Raw genomic sequence first — 26,716 nt, 5'->3', positions numbered from 1 at the left:
GTAATTGATCACTACGGATATCAGTGCCTGATATGTCTTCTGTCGTACAGTGGCGTTTGTTACTTTTTGGAAACAGTGGATATTTAGATTGCGCCTTAAATATATGTTTTCGAAAAGAATATTCTTTTTATGTTGTTGATCTAATTGCCAAGTTTCAGAACCACAGCAAAGTGTTGAGAGGACATTGCTGCTGGACAACCTTAATAACAAGTATATTCTAGAAGAAGTAGGAGGGTGAAACCCTGTACCGAAAAATATTTATATAGATATTTCATACACAATAAAGCTACATAATATCGTGATCCCGAAGCAAAAATATCTATACGTCTATTATCATTTCTAATTCCATCGTATCAATCTGTTTCCAAGGTTTACTTACCATGCAACCTCACACGTCACTCAGGTTTCAATTGACGAATGAGTAATTCCTTGGTAATTGACACAAGAACATTTTGTTAACAGAACATTTTTGTCACAAGTTAGAAGCGAAATTTAAGCAAACAAAACAAGCATCCAGGAAAATAGCAAGGCAAATTCAGATGTTAAATCAACAGAAATTACTATGAATTAGAAAGTTAAACCTAGAAAAAACAAAGTAATCTATAACAAACCTAAAATTCAAATAAAACGAAAGATCAAATTATTACTGACAGATATTACTATAAGCCCGTCTGATTACACCGATTCTCCCTCTGGTATCCCACAAAAGGCTACAATATGATTTTTTATTTATTTATTCATTTATAATTCACAAATGAACATAGACAATGACACTATAAAGTGGTGAAAAAAAAACAAAAACAAACAACACAACAATATTATAACCAAAATATCATACAATATCAAAATATCATACAATATCATAATCAAACCTTTAAGCATTACATGCAAGACCATCATAATCAACACAACGCATAATAAAAAGACAACATAGCACAACAACAGTAATATTGCTAAGAGCAAAAATAACTTAACCAATATCATATTGGACAAAGCAAACTAGGAGGTAGGTAACAGAAATAACTATTTGAATTCCAGATCCTCTATGTTACATACTCGTTTGAAATTTCAAAATTGGCTCTTTATTTATGTTAGTAAAAATATATCTTTTTACTTATAATTTATTCTAGCTTTTAAATATCTCTTTTATTTAATTACTGGTCCTGAGATCAAACAGTTCGTGGTAACGAACTGTAGTAAGGAATATAATCTTAACAAAAATCATACCATCAGATTCAGCATATCAGAGAACCCTACTGTAGAAGTTTCAAGCTCCTATCTACAAAAATGTGGAATTTTGTATTTTTTGCCAGAAGGCAGATCACGGATGCGTGTTTATTTGTTTTTTTTTGTTTTTTTTTTCCCAGGGGTGATCGTATCGACCCAGTTGTCCTAGAATGTTGCAAGAGGGCTCATTCTAACGGAAATGAAAAGTTCTAGTGCCCTTTTTAAGTGACCAAAAAAATTGGAGGGCACCTAGGCCCCCTCCCACGCTAATTATTTTACCAAAGTCAACGGATCAAAATTCTGAGATAGCCATTTTATTCAGCGTAGTCGAAAAACCTTATAACTATGTCTTTGGGGACGACTTACTCTCCCACAGTCCCCATGGGAGGGGCAACAAGTTACAAACTTTGACCAATGCTTACATATAGTAATGGTTATTGGGAAGTGTACAGGCGTTTTCAGGAGGATTTTTTTGGTTGGGGGAGGGGTTGAGAAGAGGGGGATATGCTGGGGGAACTTTCCATCGATAATTTGTCATGGGGGAAGAAAATCTCCATGAAGGGAGCGCAGGATTTACTAGCATTATTTAAAAACACAATGAAAAAATAAATATGAAAAAGTTCTTTCAGCTGGAAGTAAGGAAGAGCATTAAAACTTAAAACAAACAGAAATTATTACCCATTTGAGGGGCTCACCTCCTCCTAATACCTCGCTCTTTACGTTAAAGTATTTTTAGTAATTTCAACTATTTATTCTACGGCTTTTGTGATTCTGGGGTCATTCTTAATGAATTGGGACAAAATTTAAGCTTTAGTGTAAAGAGCGAGGATCTGACAAGGGGGCGAACCCCCTCATATATGTAATAAAAATATGAGAATACAAAAGTTCTTTACGTAAGCTAATTTATAAGTTACGTAAATCTTTTACTAATACAAATATTCGTAAAAAATTAAAAGTTCTAGTTGCTTTTTTAATTGACCAAAAAATCGGAGGGCAACTAGGCTTCCTCCCCCGCTCTTTTTTTCTCAAAATCATTCGATCAAAATTATGAGAAAGCCATTCAGCCAAAAAAAATATGCAAATTTCGTTTTAATTATTCCTCTGCGGAGAGCCAAAATCAAAACATGTATTGATTCAAAAACGTTCAGAAATTAAATAAAAAAAACAAGTTTTTTTAACTGAAAGTAAGGAGCGACATTAAAACTTAAAACGAACAGAAATTACTTCGTATATGAAAGAGGCTGCTTCCTCATCAACGCCCCGCTCTTTACGCTAAAGTTTTTTACTGTTTTAAAAAGAAGAATTGAGAGACAGAGTCAAACTTTAGTGTAAAGAGCGGGCCGTTGATGAGGAAGCAGCCTCTTTCATATACGAAGTAATTTCTGTTCGTTTTAAGTTTTAATGTCTTAGCGTTTTAAGTTTTAAGTAACCAAAACTCTAAAAAATGGAATTTTGATACCAATACCTACATCAAAAGAATCGCATTTTAATGCTGATTTTAAATATATAAGTTTCATCAAGTTTAGTCTTACCCATCAAAAGTTACGAGCCTGAGAATATTTGCGTTATTTTAGAAAATAGGGGGAAACGCCCCCTAGAAGTCACAGAATCTTAACGAAAATCACACCATCAGATTCAGCGTATCAGAGAACCCTACTGTAGAAGTTTCAAGCTCCTATCTACAGAAATGTGGAATTTTGTATTTTTTGCCAGAAGGCAGATCACGGATGCGTGTTTATTTGTTTTTTTTTTGTTTTTTTTTTGTTATTTTTCCCCAGGGGTGATCGTATCGACCCAGTTGTCCTAGAATGTTGCAAGAGGGCTCATTCTAACGGAAATGAAAAGTTCTAGTGCCCTTTTTAAGTGACCAAAAAAATTGGAGGGCACCTAGGCCCCCTCCCACGCTAATTATTTTACCAAAGTCAACGGATCAAAATTCTGAGATAGCCATTTTATTCAGCGTAGTCGAAAAACCTTATAACTATGTCTTTGGGGACGACTTACTCCCCCACAGTCCCCATGGGAGGGGTAACAAGTTACAAACTTTGACCAATGCTTACATATAGTAATGATTATTGGGAAGTGTATAGGCGTTTTCAGGAGGATTTTTTTGGTTGGGGGAGGGGTTGAGAAGAGTGGGATATGCTGGGGGAATTTTCCATCGATAATTTGTCATGGGGGAAGAAAATCTCCATGAAGGGAGCGGCTCAATAGTAACCAAAACTCTAAAAAATGGAATTTTGATACCAATACGTACATCAAAAGAATCGCATTTTAATGCTGATTTTAAATATATAAGTTTCATCAAGTTTAGTCATACCCATCAAAAGTTACGAGCCTGAGAAAATTTGCGTTATTTTAGAAAATAGGGGGAAACGCCCCCTACAAGTCATAGAATCTTAACGAAAATCATACCATCAGATTCAGCGTATCAGAGAACCCTACTGTAGAAGTTTCAAGCTCCTATCTACAAAAATGTGGAATTTTAAATTTTTTGCCAGAAGGCAGGTCACGGATGCGTGTTTATTTGTTTTTTTGTTGTTTTTTTTTCCCCAGGGGTGATCGTATCGACCCAGTTGTCCTAGAATGTTGCAAGAGGGCTCATTCTAACGGAAATGACAAGTTCTAGTGCCCTTTTTAAGTGACCAAAAAAATTGGAGGGCACCTAGGCCCCCTCCCACGCTAATTATTTTACCAAAGTCAACGGATCAAAATTCTGAGATAGCCATTTTATTCAGCGTAGTCGAAAAACCTTATAACTATGTCTTTGGGGACGACTTACTCTCCCACAGTCCCCATGGGAGGGGCTACAAGTTACAAACTTTGACCAATGCTTATTATTGTCAGGAACGGTAAGTATAGAATGTTAAATTGGATTTAATTTCTGACTTATTTTGTTTTTGTTTTTTTTTGCTTTATTTCATTCTCATTCCACCACCTTCAATATGAATGGTTTTTGTGTTCGTTTTATTCAAAAAATGAAGTTAGTCCTTATATATTTTTTCATTGCATTTAATAAGCATAAGCATTTATAGTTCATTTTGTAGTCTGTTATCCGGGGCTAATTGACTTAAAATGAAAAGTGCAGGCACCAATATACCTTATTTACTTGTTAATGTGAACGTAAATAAAAGAAATAACCTATTTTTCAAAAAGATAAACCTTTCATGATATAATCCCTTCATCAAAAATATTAAAAGGGCTTCAGCGACAATAAAAACAAATATCTAGACCAAGGAAAATAAATTTTCTTAGATTAATAATACACATTATCCATTTAATGAGAGATAATCTAAAAAAAATATGGCTGCTACCATGGCAAGCAAAATACATGGTTCATAGTTAGTTGTGTAATTTAGGGAATAACTAAAATTTCTCTAGCTTTACCAGTTCTTTTATTTTTCGATGCTGAGTAACTAGCAAGATTTCTTTATTCCATAGGATTTGCCAAATTTAAGAATGGTCTTGGATGTATAGACCAGGTCTGGCTTATAGACCAGAACTTTCAAGTTTCGCTGCTCTGTAGATTTTCATTTATTGATCGATCTAAAGAGAAACTAGATCTGCGTTGCATGGGCAACGTGAGGTGTTGTGGCAACCTTTGTGCGGCTTCGCCGAGTAAAGGTTGCGAGAGCAACACTTTGGTTTTATTTCCTCGCTTCGATTAAACGCTGAAGTTGTTAATCTGTAAGGATCTTAAAATAAATACTAGGTACACCAGCTCTCAAAAGTTATAAATCCCTCATTGCAACTAGCAAAAGTTGCAAACCCCTCATCGCTGAAGATGATTGTAGCCTAACAGCCGATTATTACTTACAAGTCCCCTACATGTCTTACCACTGGAACCAAATTGGTCTTGCCATCAAATGCACCGGAAACCAATAAAAGGTACACAAACTACCAAAAGTTGCGAACCCCTCATTGCCAAAGATGATTATGAGCTAACAGCCGACTGTTGCATAAAACTCCCCTATATGTCTCACAATTGGTCTTGGCCTATTTTTAGTTTCAGTGTTTACCTTACTACTGAAGTGGTCAACGCCTTTAAATTTTTAAACTGATATGTCTCATGAAGGAATTTTTCTACCATAAAATGGATGACATATACTTTGATCAGCTCATCAAGAGTTATCGACTGCCACCAAAAAAAATATAGCTGTCTTAGTTCAAAAGTTGACTTTTTTGCCGTAGGCCAAGTTTCTAACGGCATCATTTAGAGAGGAGCAAAGAATAAACACTAATTTCTTTAGTAATGAGAAAACTTTTAAAGTTTAAGAGGCACGTGTGATAGCATTTCTGTATCGGCCTATTTTTAGTTTCTGTGTGTACCTTACTACTGAAGTTGTCAACCCTTTAAACTTCCAAACTGGTATGTCTCAAAGGAATTTTTCTACCAAAAATTGACAACGTGTATTTAATCAGCTCATCAAGAGCTATCGACTGCCGTCGAAAAAAAATCTATCTGTCTTAGTTCAAAAGTTGACTTTTTTGCAGTAGGCCAAGTTTCTAACGTCATTACTTAGAAAGGAGCAAAGGATAAACTCTAATTTCTTTAGCACTGAGAGAGAGAAAAAACTTTAGCAAAGTTTAAAAGGCATTTCTGATACCATTTCTGTACCGCAATCCCAAGTGTTAAAAACCGAATGATAAACTCAGTTAAAACCACGAACAGAAATGGGTAGAAACAGAAGCAAAAACCATCCTTTTTGGCCCCAGGCAACCTATCTTGGCTAGATTAGCTTTAATATGTTCCTTGCTTGAGTGTGATTTGAAGTTTTTTTGTTTTATTTTAAGCGTTCTTTTTCTTTTCTAATCAGTTTTGTTTATGAAAATCGTCATCTCAGCGCAAGATCACACTGTTAGATCGGCTTTTATATGTAGCTTTTCTAGGTTGGTTGCAGATTCGGATTATTTCTGCTTTATTTTCAATCATCTATGTATGAGTTAACATGGTCAGATTTGCTTTTTTATCCGGCTTTTCTTAGTTTGGAGTTTTTCTTGCGTCATTTTTAAGGAATTTTTTTTTTCTAGTTAATCTTAGTTTGTAAAATTCCTGATTTCAGCATGCTCTACCATGGTCAGATTGGATTTTACATATGGTTTCTCAAGCTGGCTCTAAAACTTTAGCAGCATGTGACTACGCTGGTGGAGCTCTGGCGGACTTTTTTGGAATTACATCCCCTAAATATTACTTAGAAATGGAAGCTGCTAAAGAGATGATGAAAGAAGAGGTTATTAAATTTCAATTATTCTGTTTGTGACAAGTTGTTTTCTTCTGCGTGATTGTCTCAACTGTAAGGCTGTTACCTATAACATACTAACCATACTTTTTTACCATGATATTTTTGTTACATTTACCTTTAGTTTCTGCATTAGTTCGTGAAATGTTGGAGATACTCTTTTAACCGTGCTTGCTTGATTTTGCTAATTTTAGGGTACTGTTTATATCTGTATTTCTTCGGAACCCATAGTTCCTTTGGCGAAAAGAAAAAAAAATGCAAAAGGAGACATTTAACTGCTATTCAAGCTGTTTATGTTTCTGTTTTTCAAGATGTGGGGCTTAAAGTCTCCAGTGTAGGATTTGGATGATGGTGATTTCAATGGTCAGCTTTTTTCAATCCCTTGCTGTTTTAGGGAGTTTGAATTTTCTTTTTTTCAAATTTTTCAGTGATTCCTTACGCACCAGACTCATTATCGATATAGACCTATATAACAATAATCCTTCCTGAATTAGTTTTAAACAAAAAATTTTCATACTTCGTAGGTTTTTATGGCAATTGGTATTAACCAAGTGACATATAGTGATAGCAAATTCTGTCGGTCTGTCTGTTAGTCTGTCGGTCTTTCTGTCTGTCCCGGTTTTGCTACTTCAGGCACTTCCAAGCAAGTTAGGACGATGAAACTTGGACCAGACCATCAGGGACCAGACCAGATTAAATGAGAAGTAGTCGTCTTCCTGATTTGATCATCTGGGGTGGAATGGGGGGCCAGTTAATTCGGAAAAAATAGAAAAATGAAATATTTTTAACTTACAAACGGATGATGGGATCTTAATGACATTGGGGGGAACTGAGGGGGGAGGAACCTAAAATCTTGGAAAAGGCTTATAGTGGAAGGATTGAGATGAAACTTGATTAGAAAAATAAGCACAAGTCCTAGATATGTGATTGACATAACCGGAACAGATCCGTTCTCTTTGGGGGAGTGGAGGGGGGAGGGTAAATTCTGAAAATTAGAAAAAGGAGGTATTTTTAACTTACGAAGGAGTGATCGGACCTTAATGAAATTTGATGTTTGGAAGGATATTATGTCTCAGAGCTCTTATATTAAATCTCGACCTTATCTGGGGAAGTTGGGGAGGGACCGAACCTAAAATCTGGAAAATGCTTAGAGTGGAGGTATCGGGAGGAAACTTAGTGTGAAAAATAAGCACAAGTCATAGATACGGGATTGACATAACCGGAATGGATCTGTTCCCTTTGGGGGAACTGTGGGGGAGGGTTGATTTAAAAAAAATTAGAAAAAATGAGGTGTTTTTAACTTGCAAAAGAGTGATCGTAACTTAATGAATTTTCGTATTTAGAAGGACTTCGAAACTCTGATCTCTTATTTTTTATCCCGACCGGGTCCAATGTCATCAGGAGGGAGGCGAAAATCTTGGAAAACGCTTACAGCGGGGAGATCAGGATGAAACTTACTGGAAAGAATAAGCACAAGTCCAAGATAGGTGACTGACATAACCGGACCGGATCCGCTCTCTTTGGTTGATTTGGGGGGGGGGGGGAAATGAGGTATTTGTAACTTACCAACAGGTGATCAGATCTGAATGAAATTTGATATCTAGAAGGATCCTGTGCTTTAAATTTCTCATTTTAAATCTCGACCAAATCCGGAGACATTGAAGGGAGTTGGAGGGGGAAGCCGGAATTCTCGGAAAACGTGAAAATCGAGGTATCTTAAGAATGGGTGATTGGATCTCAATGAAACTTTATATATAGAACAATCTTGTGTCTCAGATGCTCCATTTTCAATTCGAATCGGATCCAGGGACATGGAGGGCTGTAGGGGGGAAATAGAAATCTGGGAAACCGGAAATCTTGAAAAACGCTTAGAGTGGATATATCGGGATGAAACTTGATGGGAAGAATAAGCACAAGTTATAGATACGAGATTGACGTTCTCTCTGGGGGAGCTGGGGGTTGTCAATTTGGAAAAATTAGAAAAATTGAGGTATGTTTAACTTAAGAACGGGTGACAGGATCTTAATGAAATTTGATATTTAGAAGGAAATCATGGGTCAGATCTCTTATATCAAATCCCGACCAGATCTGTTGACATTGGGGGGAGTTGGAAACCAGAAATCTTGGAAAATGCTTATAAATGTCGTAGATACGTGACTGACGTAACCGGACTGACCACATAACCGTGGCTGACCACCAGCTAGGTGGTGGGGTTCATTGGTTGGGCGAGTTTGGTGCTTCTGGACGTGTTAGGACGATGAAAATTGGTAGGTGTGTCAGGGAGCTGTACAAATTGACTTGATAAAGTCGCTTTTCCCTATTCGTACATCTGGGAGGTTGAAGGAAGAGGAAAAATTGAGTTATTTTAACTTGCGAGTGGGTGATCGGATCTTAATGGATTTTGATATTTAGAAGTACCTCGTGACTCAGAGCTCTTATTTTAAATCCCGACCGGCATTAAGCCTCTGCTTTTCCTTTTAAAGCTACCTAATGATTCTTAGAATTTTGCTAGAGCTCATACCATATGAGCTCTTGGCTCTTCCGACCTCGTCACAAGTGCCATATGAGCTTTTAGCTTTTGTTTTTTTTAACGTGTTATTAAGTACCTACTATGGGCTGCGACTGTTGTAACTAATATGTTAAAATTCTTCAGTAAACTATAAATATCAGAGCGTTTATAAATGTTCTTTACATATGGTCTTGATTGAAGATTTAAGGGTTGATACATCATTTTATTTATTTATTTTTTTTTTAAATATATATATACTTTTTTTACACTGAATATTTCAAGCATTTGAATTTTTAAAGTGCTCATCTGACATCTTTGTTTGATAGGATGTTTCTACCTATCGTTGGCTCTAAAATTGGTTCAGCACCATTCGAAAGAGAGAGTAACTGTAAATTATGTTTGTATAAATAGCTGTAATCTACTAAAGAGTCACTAGGAGAGGTCAGTGTTGAAGATATTAGTGTCAATAGGTGACGGTGCTGTTTTAAACGAGACTAAATGAATGGGGCAAATGATGAGGAGATTTTGTGAGAATGGAAAACTTACAGTAGTGTCAGAAAGAAATATTCATCAATGCTATGTAGTGTTTTTTGTTCCACATTAGCTTACCCTAAGCTCCTGCATAATTGTCTTTCTGTTCACTCAAAAATAAAGGAGGGGTAATAAAGTAGAATTTTGTTACCAATAGGCATGTCACCTTAAAATCAATGACCCTACTTGATTTGCTGAAATCTCCAAAGCTGTTTTAGAACTTCCATGTGTGACAGGATTTTGACTTAAAATAATTCTTGAAAACAATACCAGTTTTCTTTTCAAAATCTCTTCATATCTAATGATGAGGCGTTGTACAGTCATTAAGTCTAGTTCCAGCCATATCATTTTTCCAATTTTCTTTTCTTTTTTTTTCAACTCAAATAAGTCTTCCATTCTCTTTGGAGTGTAGAGTAGACACAAAAAAGTGAGACTTTAGCAAAAGCTGCTATTTGAAAAGATTTTTAATAAAATACTCAATATAACCTTGAAACTATCTTGTTCCTGTTCCTTGTTCCTTGTTCCTTTCTTGATTTTGATTACATTGTGAGTATTGAGTGCATGGTTTTCCCAAAGGGGACTAAGAATATTTCTCAGTTGTGTAAAGAAGGCCATTTACGTACTATTGCATACTTGGTATTGTCTATAAGTATCACCTGATAATTTCAACTTAATACCTTTAGACGTTCCTGGGATATTGTAGGTGTGGTCTCTTGACACCCAGATGCATATAGTGTCTTTTGATTTAATTCTACCTATGTCTCAGCTTTCCCTGAAAGTTTTAACTTATTATCCTTAGATACTATCCTTAGGTATTACCGATATTGCATTCTGACAACCTTGATCAACTTGGTGTCTTTTGATTTAATTCAGTATCCCATTCCGTGTCTTTTCAATGTTTCAACTTACTGCCCTTAACCCCTTAACCCTTCCTGAGATATTCAAAATGCGCCCTTTCGATAATCTTAATGCACATAGTAAATTTTTTCAACCTAGTTCAGTCGTTCCTAAGAACCGCGGGTATGCAAACTGTTTTGATTTAGTTCAAAATTCCCAAAAATTATGCCCTGAAAGTTCCAACGTAATGCCATTGGCTGTTTTGAGTTTTTGAAACCCCTTCGCTCTTTACCAATTGGCAATACTGTTGCGCTACCCTTGAAAGTTAGTCATTAATATTAAACCATGTACCTGATGATCTCCCTTTTTCGTTGGATGATATCTGTTCTGCAAAGAAGAAGCAAAAATGAACCAAAAATGTCGAAAGTGATGGCATATGGTGATTTGGCAACCGTTTCGTATTGAAAAAAGCAACCCTGCTTAACATTTCTAATAAATTCAACATCTTGAAGTTTGTTCTAATATTACAATATGTTTCTGAGAGTTTAGATAAAACTGCACCTGGTATTTCATAAATGATGAATCAGGGAAAAATGCACCCGAGTATGTGGTTGAAATCAGCTTGAAAAGATGTGTTTCTGTATTTGATGAGGGGGTATCCGTGGTTTCCTATTATAAAAAAAAAATTATGTAACACACGGAAAAAAATTGGAGTAGCAAAGAATGAGCCGACAGAGTCCCTCCAACATGGCGTCATACCTTACAGAAAAAACTTCAAAAAATACATGCCCTATATTTTTCTTGTCAAAATATGCGAGCGTTAAATCATCTTGTATATGAAGTTGCAGTTTCTAGTCGAAATTTGCATTTATTTTATTATTATCCTTTGTAACTCAAAAAGGGCACTACATGCAGCAACATACTTTCTAACGAGCTCCGAAACACCTCTCTATGATGTTTCTGTGCCCCAAGGATCGCGTACAAAAAGAGCAATGAAAAGGACGCATCAGGAAAACAAAAAAGAGGAGACAATCACTGATTTCCATACGAAAAAGTGATTTTCCTCATCCGTCGAAATTGGTGGCTCTTGTTCTCTTATGTGGAATTTTTGACTGTGGAAATTTTAATATTAGACCTGAAATTTAATATTTGACTATCGAAGTTTTAATACTTGACTGGTACCATTTTAATTTAGAGCTGGGATTTGGAGCTGATCCTGTTACCATTCTTGAATCAGCTTCAAATAGCAACTCGTCTTCACTTGGCAGTTTTTTCCAATGCGCGTTTCTGAATTTTTTGGTTAATACGGGCTAGGGTTTGTTCATTTCAAGATTCTTTGAAAAAGATAATTAAAAAGAAAAAGAATGATTCCTCGCTATAGAAAATAATTCCTTGCCATACAATTTGATTTTTTTTTTTTATCAGGGTGGCCTAAATACAACTGAAAGGTTTAAGTTAATGTACCTTTTCTATTCCTTTTTTTGTTTCTTAAAATAATTAATTAATGTAAATTTTTAAAATTAACTATGAAATATACAATGTCTCGTATGATTTCCATTTCCGTTATCCGTTGCCCTGTCATTCAATCGTTGTTACCATTGGCAGTATTGCCTAGGTAAAAAGCAAAGCGTGCTCTATGTTTTTTTTTTTTTTTTTTTTTTGTTTTTTTTTACCAAACCACTTTGTACAGAAGGAGTTATTGTAGAAACTTCAGAGGGGACTCATTCGATTAGAAATGAAAATTCGAGTGGCTATTCCAAAAGTCAGAGGTGAGTGGAAGGCAACCAGAGCTTCTCCCACACCCCATTTGTTGCCCCCCCCCCTCTAAAGACATCCGATTAAAAGTTTTAGATAGCCATTTCGTTCAGCATAGTTAAAAGGGCCAAAAACTTCACCTCTGTGGATGACATAACCCCCAAACCCTGAGAACTTTTTATTGAGAAAGGGGGTATGTTTGATCCAGGGTCTCCAGAACGGCTGTGGTTACTAAAGTGGAGCTTTCGGGGAATTCTGAGGGTACTCTTTAAACTGAATCGAAACACAGTATCCACATGCAGGTTATCAAAAGAGTATATTAGCAATATCTCAAGAACGGCTTAGGGTATTAAGTTAAAGCTTACAGGGCATGATGAAGTGTATGTTCAAGTGACCAAAGTATACGTACTAAATATCAATTTTAATAACAGTGGGTTGAACTTCAGGTCAGAAGCAAAATCATTTAAGATATGCAGAACTCTTTATTTCAAATAAGCTAGGAAATTAATTTGCTTGAGCTTTATCTTACTATGCTATTATCACCCCCCCCCCCCCCCCAAAAAAAAAAAAACATGAAAAGAAGAATTAATAGAAATAAAATATAAATCCTGTAGAACATTTTTAAAAAAATAAGGTTTTTTCAAATACAATAAGGAACGGCATTAAAACTTAAAATACGCAAAAATTATTCTGTATATGAAGGAGGCCACTGTTTCTTCAAAATCTTGATTGTTTTGCTAAAGCTTTTTAGTGCTATAAAAAACTTGTTATTCGAATTCAACAGACCTTACGCTTTAGAAATCTTTCTTATTTAGGACAAGATTTTAATATTTAGTCAATTTTTTTCGATGAATAGGAGTTTGTTCTACAAGTTCTTTATAGTATTTTTACTACCGACTTCTTGTTAGACGGAGAGGGACATCATTGTTAATATGGACTGAAAGTTAGCACGGATATTGATTTTCTAAACGGAAGAAGTCATCACCACCTCTAGGATAGGGTTCTCTAATGCTGAAATACATTGAAACGTTGTATATAAATAGGGAAAGAGAAATATTGCTATTCAAAATCGCTGAAAAAAAGATCCTGGTAGATTTGTCTCCTCCCCCCTAACAAATTTCATGGCGAGGCTCATAACGACCCGTCTTGCCTTTTTCGTTTCTGTGCCAGTAGACCTGTGAATGTAATAATTTATCCAATATAGAAAAAGATTGTCAGAATAGGGGTAGCACTATACCCCCATTAGTAATAATAATGGTGTAGACCAGAAATAGTCCTTCAAAATCAAAAGGGATTAAATATCAGTTTCCCTCTCCCATTCCTTATTTTCTAATTCTAAACTACTTCTATGTTTATATGAAAGCTCAGTGATAGCTAGAATGTTTCAGCATTGACGTGCGCTCTTTGAAGCATTTGCACCCCCCATCCCTCTCTCCTTGCCCAAAAATTAATCTACTTCGTAATATCTGATAGACACTTACACTTGCATACAATTTTGTGGAATATAAAGCAAATTGCTTTATTCAAATGAAACTTTAAAATAAATGTCAGAAAAATTTTCTGTAATAAGAAGGAAGGTATTACCTCGCAGCACCCGTATTCAGGTTTTTATAAGTGAAGGGAGACAAGAGCTTAATTTCACCCCCCCCCCGTGCCCCTCCCTATATTTATCTGAAGAATCATGGAAATTTAGATAATTTGGGTATTAATCTGTGCTCTTCTAGGTATCTGGCTTTATCCACGCCTACATAATAACCTACCGCCTCTCCTGCATAATAGCTGATTTAAAATTATCCGTTTTACTTAGTTCTTTGTCTTTGACTTAATGTCATATATATATATATATATATATATATATATATATATATATATATATATATATACTAGCTGTTGGGGTGGCGCTTCGCGCCACCCCAACACCTAGTTAGTGGGGGCGCTTCGCGCCCCCCCCAAGCCCCCCCGCGCGCGTAAGTCGTTACGCGCCATAATAGTTACGCGCCATTGTAGTTGTGTCCCTATGTCCCACCTGTGAATATAGATAGATAGATATATATATATATATATATATATATATATATATATATATATATATATATATATATGGTTTTAACTACGTAAAACTTGCGAATATACAACATTCTTTGCTGTCCCATTGTCTTTGCATATAAATAGATTGTCAGGTTTACCGACTCTTGAACATGCAACATATAATGGTCCATGGGAAAACAATCTGTATTCAGATCTATACCTCATGATTCTAATGATTGCCCTTGAGCTTTGTTGATGGTGATTGCTAATCGACCATTCCCTGTCCCGGTGTCCCGGTCGTCATTTATATCCCCCTGTTTCCCCCGGTGTCCCCGTTGTAGTTGTGTCCCTGTGTCCCGGTCGTCATTTATATTCCCTGTGTCCCGGTCGTCATTTGTATCCCGGTGTCCCGGTCTGTATATACATTCGTTTTTTAGTTTTGTTTTTTTCCTTTATTTTTTTCCTTTTTTTTTCTATTTTAGTTTATTTAGATTTTTAGATTTTTTAGTTTTTTTATTAGTTTTTAGTTTTTTTTTCTTTTTTTTTTGTAGTTTTTACCTTCTTTTTAGTTTTGTTAGTTTTTTTTTTACTTATGTCCTGGTCGTCATATATACTCCCTGTGTCCCGGTGCTTTGTTGATTGCTAATCGAACATTCCTTTTGTCCTGGTCGCTTTCTCTTTGAGTGTCGTCATTTATTTTTTTCTTTTTTAGTTCTTTTAGTTTTTACCTTTTTTAGTTTTTTTTAGTTTTTTAGATGAAAATTTTTTTTAGTTTTTTCCTTTTTTTCTTTTTAGTTTTTTTATTGGTTTTTACCTTTATTTTAGCTTATTTTTCAGTTTTTTCCTTTTTTTTAGTTTTTTTTTATTTTTTATTTTTTTTAGTTTTTTACCTTTTTTTAGTTTTTTTAGTTTTTTTAGTTTTTTAGCTTTTTTACTTTTTTTATTAGTTTTTAGTTTTTTTTGTAGTTTTTGCCTTTTTTTAGTTTTTTCAGTTTTTTTTTTAGTTTTTTATTGGTTTTTACCTTTATTTTAGCTTATTTTTCAGTTTTTTCCTTTTTTTTTATTTTTTTTTAGTTTTTAGTTTATTTAGCTTTTTACCTTTTTTTAGTTTTTTTAGTTTTTTTAGTTTTTTAGCTTTTTTATTTTTTTTATTAGTTTTTAGTTTTTTTTGTAGTTTTTGCCTTTTTTTAGTTTTTTTAGTTTTTTAGCTTTTTTATTAGTTTTTATTTTTTTTGTAGTTTTTGCCTTTTTTTAGTTTTTTTCTTTTTAGTTTTTTTGTAGTTTTTACCTTCTTTTTAGTTTTGTTAGTTGTTTTTTTACTTATGTCCTGGTCGTCATTTATACTCCCTGTGTCCCGGTGCTTTGTTGATTGCTAATCGAACATTCCTTTTGTCCTGGTCGCTTTCTCTTTGAGTGTCGTCATTTATTTTTTTCTTTTTTAGTTCTTTTAGTTTTTACCTTTTTTAGTTTTTTTTAGTTTTTTAGATGAAAATTTTTTTTAGTTTTTTCTTTTTTTCTTTTTAGTTTTTTATTGGTTTTTACCTTTATTTTAGCTTATTTTTCAGTTTTTTCCTTTTTTTTAGTTTTTTTTATTTTTTATTTTTTTTAGTTTTTTACCTTTTTTTAGTTTTTTTAGTTTTTTTAGTTTTTTAGCTTTTTTACTTTTTTTATTAGTTTTTAGTTTTTTTTTTAGTTTTTGCCTTTTTTTAGTTTTTTCAGTTTTTTTTTTAGTTTTTTATTGGTTTTTACCTTTATTTTAGCTTATTTTTCAGTTTTTTTCCTTTTTTTTAGTTTTTTAGCTTTTTTATTTTTTTTATTAGTTTTTAGTTTTTTTTGTAGTTTTTGCCTTTTTTTAGTTTTTTTAGTTTTTTAGCTTTTTTTTATTAGTTTTTAGTTTTTTTTGTAGTTTTTGCCTTTTTTTAGTTTTTTCAGTTTTCAGTTTTGTCACCTGATCCAGTTTTTTCAGGTGACGTCACCTGATCCACAGATCCACAAACAGACAACTTATTTTTATATATATATAGATATATATATATATATATATATATATATATATATATATATATATATATATATATATATATATATATATATATATATATATATATATATATATATATATATATATATATATATATATATATATATATACGCTTAACCATTTTGGAAAGGTAATGACAATCATTGTTCTTAATGTTACATCCCAATGCGTTTTTTCGGCTATTTCCAAAATTTTTGACCTTGTCTTCCACATTTTTGTTATTAGATATTAGAAAGTTAATTAAAAAGACATATAAAAGAATTCAAATATTTTATCCTAATTTGCCAAGCTTGATAAATTCACTGTTACTAAGTTTCTAAATGTATGATTGAAAAGGACCGTACGAAAAACTCTCCTCCTCAGAAATTTAAGTCACGGTAAATTGAACTTTTACGCTGCCTCCAGTATTTAATCAAGATGTAATAGCTGGTGTCTTTGAATCCAAGTTTACAGTTGGAGTTAAATTCAATCAGTTGGCGTCTGTTTTTGAGTCAAAATCAGAAGGAGACGACAAAAATTTAAAAAAAGACCACAAAAATTGTAATACCTCGCTCTTAACCCTAAAATTTTTTCAGAACTTTTAAAAGGCCTATTATTCTAATTAAACGACCCATGTGTTTCAGGAGTCATTCTTAGAGAACTGGGACAAAAGGTTAAAGTTTAGTGCAAAGAGTGAAGTATTGAAGAAGGGACCTCCCTCGTATACATAATAATATATGTTTGTTTAAAGTGTTGCTTATTACTTTCAGATGAAAATACTTGTTTTTTTTATTTAATATCCAATTGCAAAACATTGTTAAAATGCAAAAATGAAAATTCATACAGAATATAAACAAGAAAAAAAATTGAAAATTGCCGAAAACTATGAACATAAAGGTAAATGGCAACAGTCACATTGAAAAGAAAAACAAATAAATGACAAAATAAGTAGATACGAACGACGTGTTTATTGGCTATGTCTTATTCAAATTAACTATATGCTTATTTGAAGAAAGCTAAATTGTTTGTTTTTTTTAAGGAAGACATGACATCGGAGCTGCGATCAGTCAACGCTGAAATGGCTTCCTGGCAAGCGAATCCCATGACCGATCCAAACACTGTCATTTCCCACCAATCAAATATCTCTCAAAAGTCTGATGTTTCCGTATCTATGTACAAGTTCTCAGAAAGCGTTACAAGCACAGACAATCCTCCTCACGACGGTCCTGCTTCCAAGAATATTTTGTCGTATTAAAGGCGATGTGCTCATTTTGTGTTTAAATACTGAATTGATTCGGTCTCTGTTTTGCTTCTATCGTTATGCTTCCTATATATAAGTAAATTTTATATGTCGCTTTAATTTTTTTCTTTAACATTTTACTCTTTCGTCCCGAGTTTTATTAACTCGACATAGGTTCGACTAATATTAGGTAAATACTAATGCAAAAAAAGATATGTGGGTTTTTTTTTGTAAAATTTTGTTTGTGTGGTGTCTTACTGTTTTCAGTATCGTTTTCTGAAGGTCAATGCAGGACGGGAAAACATATAAAGGTACATTTTTTATTGTCGCTTGTCTTCTAAACACTGACAATTTGAGCCTTTTTTTTCATGTCATGACGTCTAATTGGACCTTAAATTAGAAGTAGTGCCTTTGTAAAATTACGTTGTTTTTTTGTTGTTTTTTTTACTTGACCTTCAAATTTTGTTTTGGCTTGTCTTTTGTTATTATGAAAGACATATCACTGAACCGTCGTTTCTTTTAGTTATTCAGGTGGTTGGACAAAACCCTCTTCTTGTGCGTTGGCTTGTCTTTTGTCATTATGAAAGACGTACCGCCAAACCTTTGTTTCTTATAATTTTTCAGGTGGTGAGACAAAAACTTCTTTTTCTTCCAGCGATTTATCTTGTCCAGGGTTTTGATTTTTAAACGTATGGTAGGCATTGATGACCTTATCCATGTCGAAATCCAAAACTAAATCATCAGTGCTATCATTTTCAATTTTGACACGTCTGATTCTCGCTGTCCAGGTTGATTTTCACCTACTCGCTCACATCTTTGGTTTTACGTGTTTTCTAACCGTGTGTGTCTTTGCTCTTCATTTTTGATTTGCTCACATGCTCCATGAAAGAGATGGCACCGAACCTTTGCATCTTTTTGTTGTTCAGGTGGTGGGACAAAAACTTCTTTTTCTCCCAACGATTTATCTAGTCCAGGTTTTTGATTTTTAAACGTATGGTAGGAATTGATGACCTTATCCATGTCAAAATACAAACCTAATAATTATCGCTATCATTTTCAATATGTTTGGCTCATTTTATCTCGGCTTGTATTCCTTCATTATGAAATACATGTCACCGAACCTTTTTTTTAACAAAGGTTTGGCAGGCATTGATGAATGTATCCATGCTAAAATCCTATTATCTTTAATTTTGATACGCTTTGATTCTCGCTGTCCAGGATGATTTTCCTTGACTCGCTCACACGTTTTTTGTCGCATGTCTTCTAAGCACGTATGTCTTTATTGTTTTTGACTTGTTCACATGCTCAGTTTCGCATGTCTTCTAACCCCCCGTATCTTTGCTTTTCATTTTCATTTTTAATATGTTTTTTTTTTATTACTTCAAAAAATTTAACAATGGCATTTGCTTTAGCTGCCCATATTGGTATTGTCACAATTGATGGTCCACGTTGTCGATTTTCACATCTTATCACGTTTGAGAATTCAGGTGTCAGTTCCAAAGAATCATCATTTATAGTAACTGCAACTACAAATTTTCATTTTTGGGCCTTCCAACAGACTTTACATTATATAAATAATTTTTGCGTTGGAAACTCAATAATATTATTTATGCTATGCATGACATAATACAAGAAAATGCTTTTGTGATGTCATAAGAAACGCTTACATGATGTACTAACATAGTACATGACGTCATTTGCAAAAACCAAATTTAAGGCTCTTAATGAATTTTCTCAGGACCTATCTAGATCTTTTTTCTATGCGAGAATATCCCAAGATGCCAGTTTCCCGAAAAATTATGGAGCCGTTTTCGAGAAATAGAATACATCCACAATTATTGCTCACTTATAAAGATAGTATAGTATATATAGTATATATGCTATGGTATATATATACTAAGAGTGTCTTTGGCATATTGAATCTGGCAGAAAATTTGAATTTCTGTTACTTGTGATTTAGTCCTGCGGTGGCGCAGTGGGTTTGAATAGGGACCCAGAGATCGAATCATGCTGCAGGAATGCGCTGCAGGGCCGACGCAGGGACCTTAGTAGTCAAGAAGTGTCGTTAATCCGATACAATAATGTGAGACAGTATGTTGAAAAGACTCATATATTACAAAAAGATTTTACGGAAAATGTCGTTAATCTAATTTCTTTTATGCAATTATAGGTGAATCTTAGTCACTGCTTGGTTATCCAATACGCAACAAGTTAGCCCTTTTTCCTTCCTATTAATGCAAAATTGGGAATGGTCAAAATGCTGTTTAACTTTGTTGTTATCCTTAGCCAATCTCCATTGTATTTAATTTACAACTTCAAATTTGTTTGTAAAGAAATGCTGCAAAATATCGGAGGAAAATATTTTGTAAAAGCATTCAAGGGATTTTTTTTTTCTTTCTTTTGTCAACTGTAACCGAATTCTTAAGTAATGTTGTGAGAAATTAAACGGCAATAATAGCAGGATTTTTCCCAGGGGGATATTGGCTCATTAGAAGAAGGGCCCTAATATGACAATAGTTTTTCTAATCATCACTCGTCTTTGGGGTAAAAGGGACACCAACGTAGAAAAAAGAGCATAAAAGTATTGGTTTGCCTCTAAACAAAGGATCTCAGGTTTTATTTTCTAATGGACTGAAAACTATGTATTTGATTACTTGGGGAACAAATTTTGTTTTTGTCTAAATTTTTGCAAACTACGAGCCATCGCTTCAATTACATTTTTATTTCAAAATTGGCAAAAAATACTTTTTTTTATCTGCTTTAAACTCTCAAGTTGTATATTGGGCCAAGGAGTTTTTATACCTTATTATAAAGCAGGAAGGGTGTTGGGGAGGTCCGAAAATTTGTAATGGTCATGTATCAATGTCTTTTAGCTTACAATTTAAATCAATAAAATAATGTTAAGTAAGAAAATAGAAATTACCGACCTATTTAGAATGCAAGTCATTGGTCTTCACAGCCGTGCTTTTAATAAATATTAACATAAATTTTTTACTGCAGAAATAGGACAGCGTTATTTTTAATAAAAAATTAATAAACCATAATATATATTAAAGGAGTCCTGCTATTTTTTTTTTTTTCTATAAAGCCTTTCATTAGGGCAACAAAAGATTTTTGTGACTGTTACATATCAAAATTTCAGCAGCGTCGGAGAAAAGTTTTCACGAGCAGACAATAGAAACACAATGTCAATATACTTTTTAACATAAATTAATAATAAAATATTTTGATGACAAGCTTAAGAAGAAGAGGAATAAAATCTAACAGACGCAGTAAATCCAGCTTGAAATAAACGTAAATCCGTACTAATAAATAAATGAAACTTAAAACGAACAGAAATTATAATAAAGAATCAAGTCAAATGTAAAACGAACAGAAACGCCCACAAAAAAGTAGACAGCTAACTACTCTAATACGCCTTCTAAAGTAGGGCTGCCAACTCGCACGCTTTTCGTATGAAATGCGCTCTTTTTTTTTACCCTAGAGAGAATGTGGAAGAGTAAAAACCATTCTTTTTGGAAGTAATTTTTCATTCGCTTGAAACGTCAGTCGTTTGCAACTTTGTCAGATATGCAATTTTTATCCCAAGCAACAGGGTTGCCAACTTTGAACCCTGTTCAAAGTTTTTTACTTGCACGATTTTAAAGCAAAATCACCTTTTTTTTACCCTGATTTTTACTCTTTTAAACGTCGACAGTTGGCAACCTGTTCTAAAGACCAGAATTTCATTTTTGCTTTATTGAAAACAGTTTCATATAGGGTTGCCCTCCCTGGGAGGAAGAACAGCCCTCCCTCGAAAAGCGAACACCTCCCTCCACGTCCATTGTTTTTCCAAACACATGCAACCAAAATTATGATATAGCTATTCAGTATAAAATTCTAGCTCTTTTTAAAAAGGCAGGAGTGATCGGACGGCAACCAGCCCTCCCCCCTCCTGCCGCTACAGCATTTTTCTCTTAATGCTTCCGACCAAAATTTTTAGATATCCATATATGAGTATAAAATATGGCTTATTAAATTGCAGTCGGAATTCCTAGTGTCCTTCTAAAATTCAAAAGTAAAAGGAGGGTAACTAGCCGCTTTCCACACCTTCTTTTCCCAAATGCACCCGATAGAAATTTTGAGATATCTATTTTTTTTTAAATAGTCTAAAGATCATATAAAAGGTCTCCAGGGCTGGAAAAACCCCTTAGAACTTGGACGCAAAGGTTGTAGATTATGTACAGAAGGCCAATAAGGTTTTTTATGGAAGGCGTTGTCGTATTACGTTAGCTTTAGATGATGTTCATTTAATGGGATTTTGAATATTCTTTTCCATTTTAAGAGCAAAAGTAATTTGAGGGCAACTAGACCCCCCCCCCTCCCTATTGACGCCCTCTTTTACCCAAACCTATCTAATTGAAATTGTGTGATAGTCATTTTGTTAAAAATAGTGCAAAGAACATATAACAAAGACTCAAGGGTTGAGACAACCCACCAGAGCCCTGGAACAAGGTTTGTAAGTTATGCCCTGGGAGGATACAAGGTTTTTATGTAATGGGTGGTCGTATGGATTTAGGATAGGGTCATTTGATTGGAAATTTGGAGTTATAGTGCTTTTTTAAGGGTCAAATGTGAATATGTGAATTAAGGGCAATCAGACCTCCCAATCCACTCTCTCCCACGCCCATTGTTAGTAAATTGTAAATTATGCTCTGGTCAAGTAGTTCGTGGTAACGAACTGTATAAAAACAAAAATTTTATACCAATAGTTACTTCAAAAGAATTGCATTTTAAGGGTGATTTTCAATATATAAGTACCATCAAGTTTAGTCTTGCCCATCAAAAGTTACGACCCTGATAAAATTGGATTTATTTAAGAAATTAGGGGAAAACACCCCCTATAAATCATAGAATCTTAACGAAAACACCATCAGATTTAGCGTATCGGAGAATCCTACTTTAGAAGTTTTAAGCTCCTGTCCACAAAAATGCGGAATTTTGTATTTTTTGCCAGATGACAAATCACGGATACGAATTTATTTGTTTTTTTTTTTCTTTTTCAAGGATAACCGTATCGACCCAGTGGTCCTAGAATGTTGTGAGAAAGCTCATTCTAATGGAAATTAAAAGTTCTGGTGCCCTTTTTGAGTAACGAAAAAACTGGAGGGCCCTAGGCACCCTTTCATGCTCATTTTTCCCAAAGTCACCGAAACAAAATTCCGACATAGCCATTTTTTTTACATGATCGAAAAACCTAATTACTATGTCTTTAGTGACGACATACTACCCCGCAGTCCCCTGGTTAGGGGCTTCAAGTTACAAACTTTGACCGGTGTTTACATATAGTAATGGTTATTGGGAAGTGTAAAGACGCTTTCAGGGGAATTTGTTGGTTAGGGGTGGAGGGGTTGGTTAGGGGTGGACTGGGAGACGTGGATGCAGTTTCTTCACAGTAAGGACCCTGTCACTGTCCTGACCATGTATGATCTTGGGTTCTCGTTGTAAGAGACAGTTTCTGCCTTGGTCCAGTTACCATATTTTCTTTGTTGCTAGTTGACATTGGCTCCCATGTGTAGTTTTGGCACAACTTTTGTTCTTTTGTTTTAGTACAATTTCTGGTGCAGCTATTATTGTAGTAATGGTTATTGGGAAGTGTAAAGACGTTTTCAGGGGAATTTGTTGGTTAGGGGTGGAGGGGAGGGGGTTACGTGGGGAGATCCTTCCATGGAGGAAGAGAATTTCCATCAAGGGGGCACAGGATTTTATAGCGTTATTCCAAAAAAACGTATGAAAAAAGTTTTTTTCAACTGAAAGTAAGCAGCATTTAAACATTGAAAAATGGCAAAGCTAAAATCACCAGTACAAGTTTATGGGGCTCTTTGCTGCATCTAAATGATCGCTAGAACCCAAGCGATTTTTTGCGTTACTGGCCGATCTCTAAATACTTTATTGTTTAGCATGTACTCTTCTTGCACACCAGTGGACTTACAGGATTTTTTTTATCATTTCCTGTTTCATCGCGTGACGTCATTAGTGAGGTCGCTGGATTGCTTTCAGTCACATGATCTCGAAATCTCCAGTCACTAAAACTAAAGAATTGTAAATATAATTACAACTTTTGAAGAGAAATACTACAGAAAAGGTAAATTAGCTATGTTCATTGGTTTAAGGGATGGGATACTCTTTTCAACATTTTATGATTCATTTTTTGATTTTATGTCACTGAGCCAGTCTCTGGGCCAGTTACTGGCTGCCCTAGAAACATACACTTCTTTTTTACTAAAGGCATTTTTTCCGTGACAAGGCCACTGCTGCAAAAATCTGTTTCTAATTTGGAAAACCATTAGTACATAATTTTTCAGCCTGTTTGGGATGGATACCGAAATCTTAAGCATGTCATACTCTTTGGGAAATCGCTCTTTTAGGGTGTCATAGTCTCACACTGTGTAAAATTTTGTGTCGACAACAGTAGAATATAATGCGTGTTTTCAAAATTTTTGCATGTGCTTGACCATAGAGAGAGAATATAGGTTGTATCAATATTGCCTTCATTTTAGCTGTTTTTTTTTACATATTAAAAGCTGCGAGAGGGGGAAATTGCAAGAAAAAACTGTTATATTGTGGTTTGTGATGAAGCGTTATTTCAGGCTGCTTCAAACTTCCATATTTGGTAGCCTTGTAATCACTGGTTAGGTAACTGTTGGCTAGGCTGGGCCTTGTATAATATCAGATGCTGTTCATCGGTTGGTTCTATGTAAAAAATGAAATAAATACAAAAGTTAAAGGACAGATTTTTTGAAAGTGAAAGGTTTGTTATAATTTGCATAGGCTATCCTATTTGATGGTCCCAGTGTATTAGGTCCCCATCTGACAATGAAAATTTTTAAATTCTAGTTTGATGGCTTCTTATTATCTTCAAAAGTGGTAGAGTTAGGTGAATGAAAGAATCAGGAATCAATCAAGGGCTCAAGATAGGCTATTCCCTGGAAAGATATTAGGCAACCTGGCTACAATTTTGGTAAATATATCAGTGTTCATATAATCGAGTTACCAATAAAGTAAACACACTATTCAATGCCTATTTTTATGCTCATTATGAATATAATAATTGCTTCTATTGCAAATTCAAATTTAACCACTTTTTGATCTAACCTAACTATAAATAATTTTAGCACTGAGAAAATGTAGTATCATTTTGTTGAAAACAGCAATGAGAAAACATAGTAGCTAGTTATTTTGTTGAAAATGACCAATAACTCTACTTTAATAAAAAAATCATCATTTTGAAGAGCTTAAGAAGTGCTTAAATTTGAATTTGCAATAGAAGCAATTATTCTGTCTGTAAAGAGCATAAAAAAGGCATTGAGTGGCATGTTAAAATTTTTGAAACCAATGTTGTAAGCCTTTTTTATACCCAATATTTTGATCATTTTTAAGAGCTCAAAAAGTGCTTAAATTGGAATTTGCAATAGAAGCAATCATTATATTTGTAAAGAGCATAAAAAAAGCATTGAGTAGTATGTTCACTTTATTGGTAAGTTAATTATATGATCTATGATATATTTACCACAATTTCTACCTTTTTGTGTTTCAAGGGCATAGAAGAGTGCATTCAAAATAGATCTATATGCACCTAGATTCTAGAAAGAACTTTTACCTTAATTTTGGGCTTTCAGTTGGCTTTAGTTTACAAAAGTAAAATGAGTCAACCAGTTATTTCAATAGCCTAGAATTTAAGTCATGTTATTGTTTTTTTTCTAAATTTAACCCAGCAAAACCAAAAATCCCCATTTTGGAACTTGGGTCTTTAAAAATATGGCATATTTTTGCTATTGCGTATAAAGTTTTGCAACTAAGTTTGTAAATTCTTGATTATGTTGCCATTTGGGAATCTTTGGCAGATATGGTACTAAAATGGTCTATTTGCTGGCCCATCTAAGATTTACTGTTATATCTTTAAATACCTTTCCAAATTCTTAACACTTTGGGAAACAATAGCACAGATATAAAGTGATGATAAAAAGACTTGAAATGGCAGTTCAATTTATCTTCTAATAGTCTCACCTGACATATCAGCAGTAAACAATGAAGAAAATGTACTTACTTAAGTCCTGTCTGAGGACATTTTGGGGCCACTCTTTCTGACAGGGCATGAACCAGGGCTTGGTAGATTGTTCTATCATGTACAGTTTGTGTCAACTCTATAATGTGCTTTTGGTTAAAGTTTTCAATCCACCTTGTGTGAGGTCTTCCTTGTTGTCAAGATCCATCTATGGTTCCTTTGAGGGAGATTTTTGGTTGACAGTTGTGGTCCATTCTCTTGAAATACCCAAGCTATTGCAGTTGTTGTCATTTTATTTTATTTAGGATTGTGTCAAAGGACTTCAGCTGTCTTTGCACCTTCTCATTGGTCATGTGTTCAGTGTAGGTGATTTTTGTGTTGCACCAGAGATGCCTCATCTTGAATGCAAGTAGGTTGCATTCATTTTCAATCTTCAGGGTCCAGGTCTCACACCCATATAGAGCAATTGGCACAATCAGTCTGTTGAAAAGCTGAGCTTTCAATTGGTTTGACAGTTTTCAGCATTTCCAAATATTTGTGAGTCTCTTAAAACTGGAGCTAGCAAGAGCTAGGCGGCATTTGATGTCAGAGGTATGACAATTGTCTGCTGTGAGGAGGCTCCCCGGGTAGAGAGATTGGTCAACTGTTTCAACTGGCTGGCCATCAATAATTATGGAGGGAGTTGAGGCTTGTTTTTGGCATGACATGACCATAACTTCTATTTTTTGGTTTTAATTTGCATGACAAAAGGTTTTTTGGCTTTGTTGAGATAGTCTGCTGGTCTTGGAGGTTAGTGGCCATTGTAGAGAGCGGATCAATGTTGTCAGCATAGGTGAGCTTGTTGACTAGGGCTCCACCTATTTTGGTTCCATGTTTGTCTGGTATCAGTGACAGTATGACATGAAGAAACAGGTTGAATAGGTGAGGCCACAGGAAACATCCTTGTAAAACTCCCAAGGTAGTTGGTAATTGATCAGAAAGTCCTTCAGTAGTGAGTATCAAGCTTCTGGATTGGCTGTATATATTCTCAATCATTGTGATGATTTGATTGGGGATACTGTAATGTCTTGTGATGTGCCACAGACCTTTCCTACAGAATAAATCAAAGGCTTGCCAAAAGTCAATAAAGAGATGATACAGAGCTCTGTACAAAGTAGAACTGACTGCATTCTTCATTGCTTCAAGCAAATCAGTAGCATGTACCTGAATGACAGTAAGGTTTGACATGGATCCCTTTAGTCTCATGGTTACTATCCTTTCTGATACTGGCATGAAGGAGATTAGT

At 34.5% G+C, this 26,716-nt stretch overlaps 2 protein-coding genes across 2 annotated transcripts in view; both read left to right on the top strand.

The window, feature by feature from the left end:
• The window catches only part of LOC136032568 (protein FAM177B-like), a 42,586-nt gene extending 25,079 nt beyond the window's left edge, over window positions 1-17,507 (top strand). Inside the window, exons 3-4 of the mRNA XM_065712842.1 lie at window positions 6,291-6,458; window positions 17,187-17,507. Coding sequence (XP_065568914.1) covers window positions 6,291-6,458; window positions 17,187-17,402 — 384 coding nt within the window. The 3' untranslated portion in view covers window positions 17,403-17,507. The remainder of the gene's footprint in view (window positions 1-6,290; window positions 6,459-17,186) is intronic.
• A 6,291-nt stretch (window positions 17,508-23,798) lies between these two features.
• The window catches only part of LOC136032536 (U4/U6 small nuclear ribonucleoprotein Prp4-like), a 49,523-nt gene continuing 46,605 nt past the window's right edge, over window positions 23,799-26,716 (top strand). Inside the window, exon 1 of the mRNA XM_065712819.1 lies at window positions 23,799-23,899. The gene's annotated coding sequence lies outside the window, so the exon portion shown is untranslated. The remainder of the gene's footprint in view (window positions 23,900-26,716) is intronic.

The sequence above is a fragment of the Artemia franciscana genome, chromosome 1 (assembly GCF_032884065.1).
Source record: "Artemia franciscana chromosome 1, ASM3288406v1, whole genome shotgun sequence".
Lineage (NCBI taxonomy): Eukaryota > Metazoa > Arthropoda > Branchiopoda > Anostraca > Artemiidae > Artemia > Artemia franciscana.
Note: the sequence above shows the minus strand (reverse complement) of the source record. Positions and strands in the feature narration are given on the sequence as shown.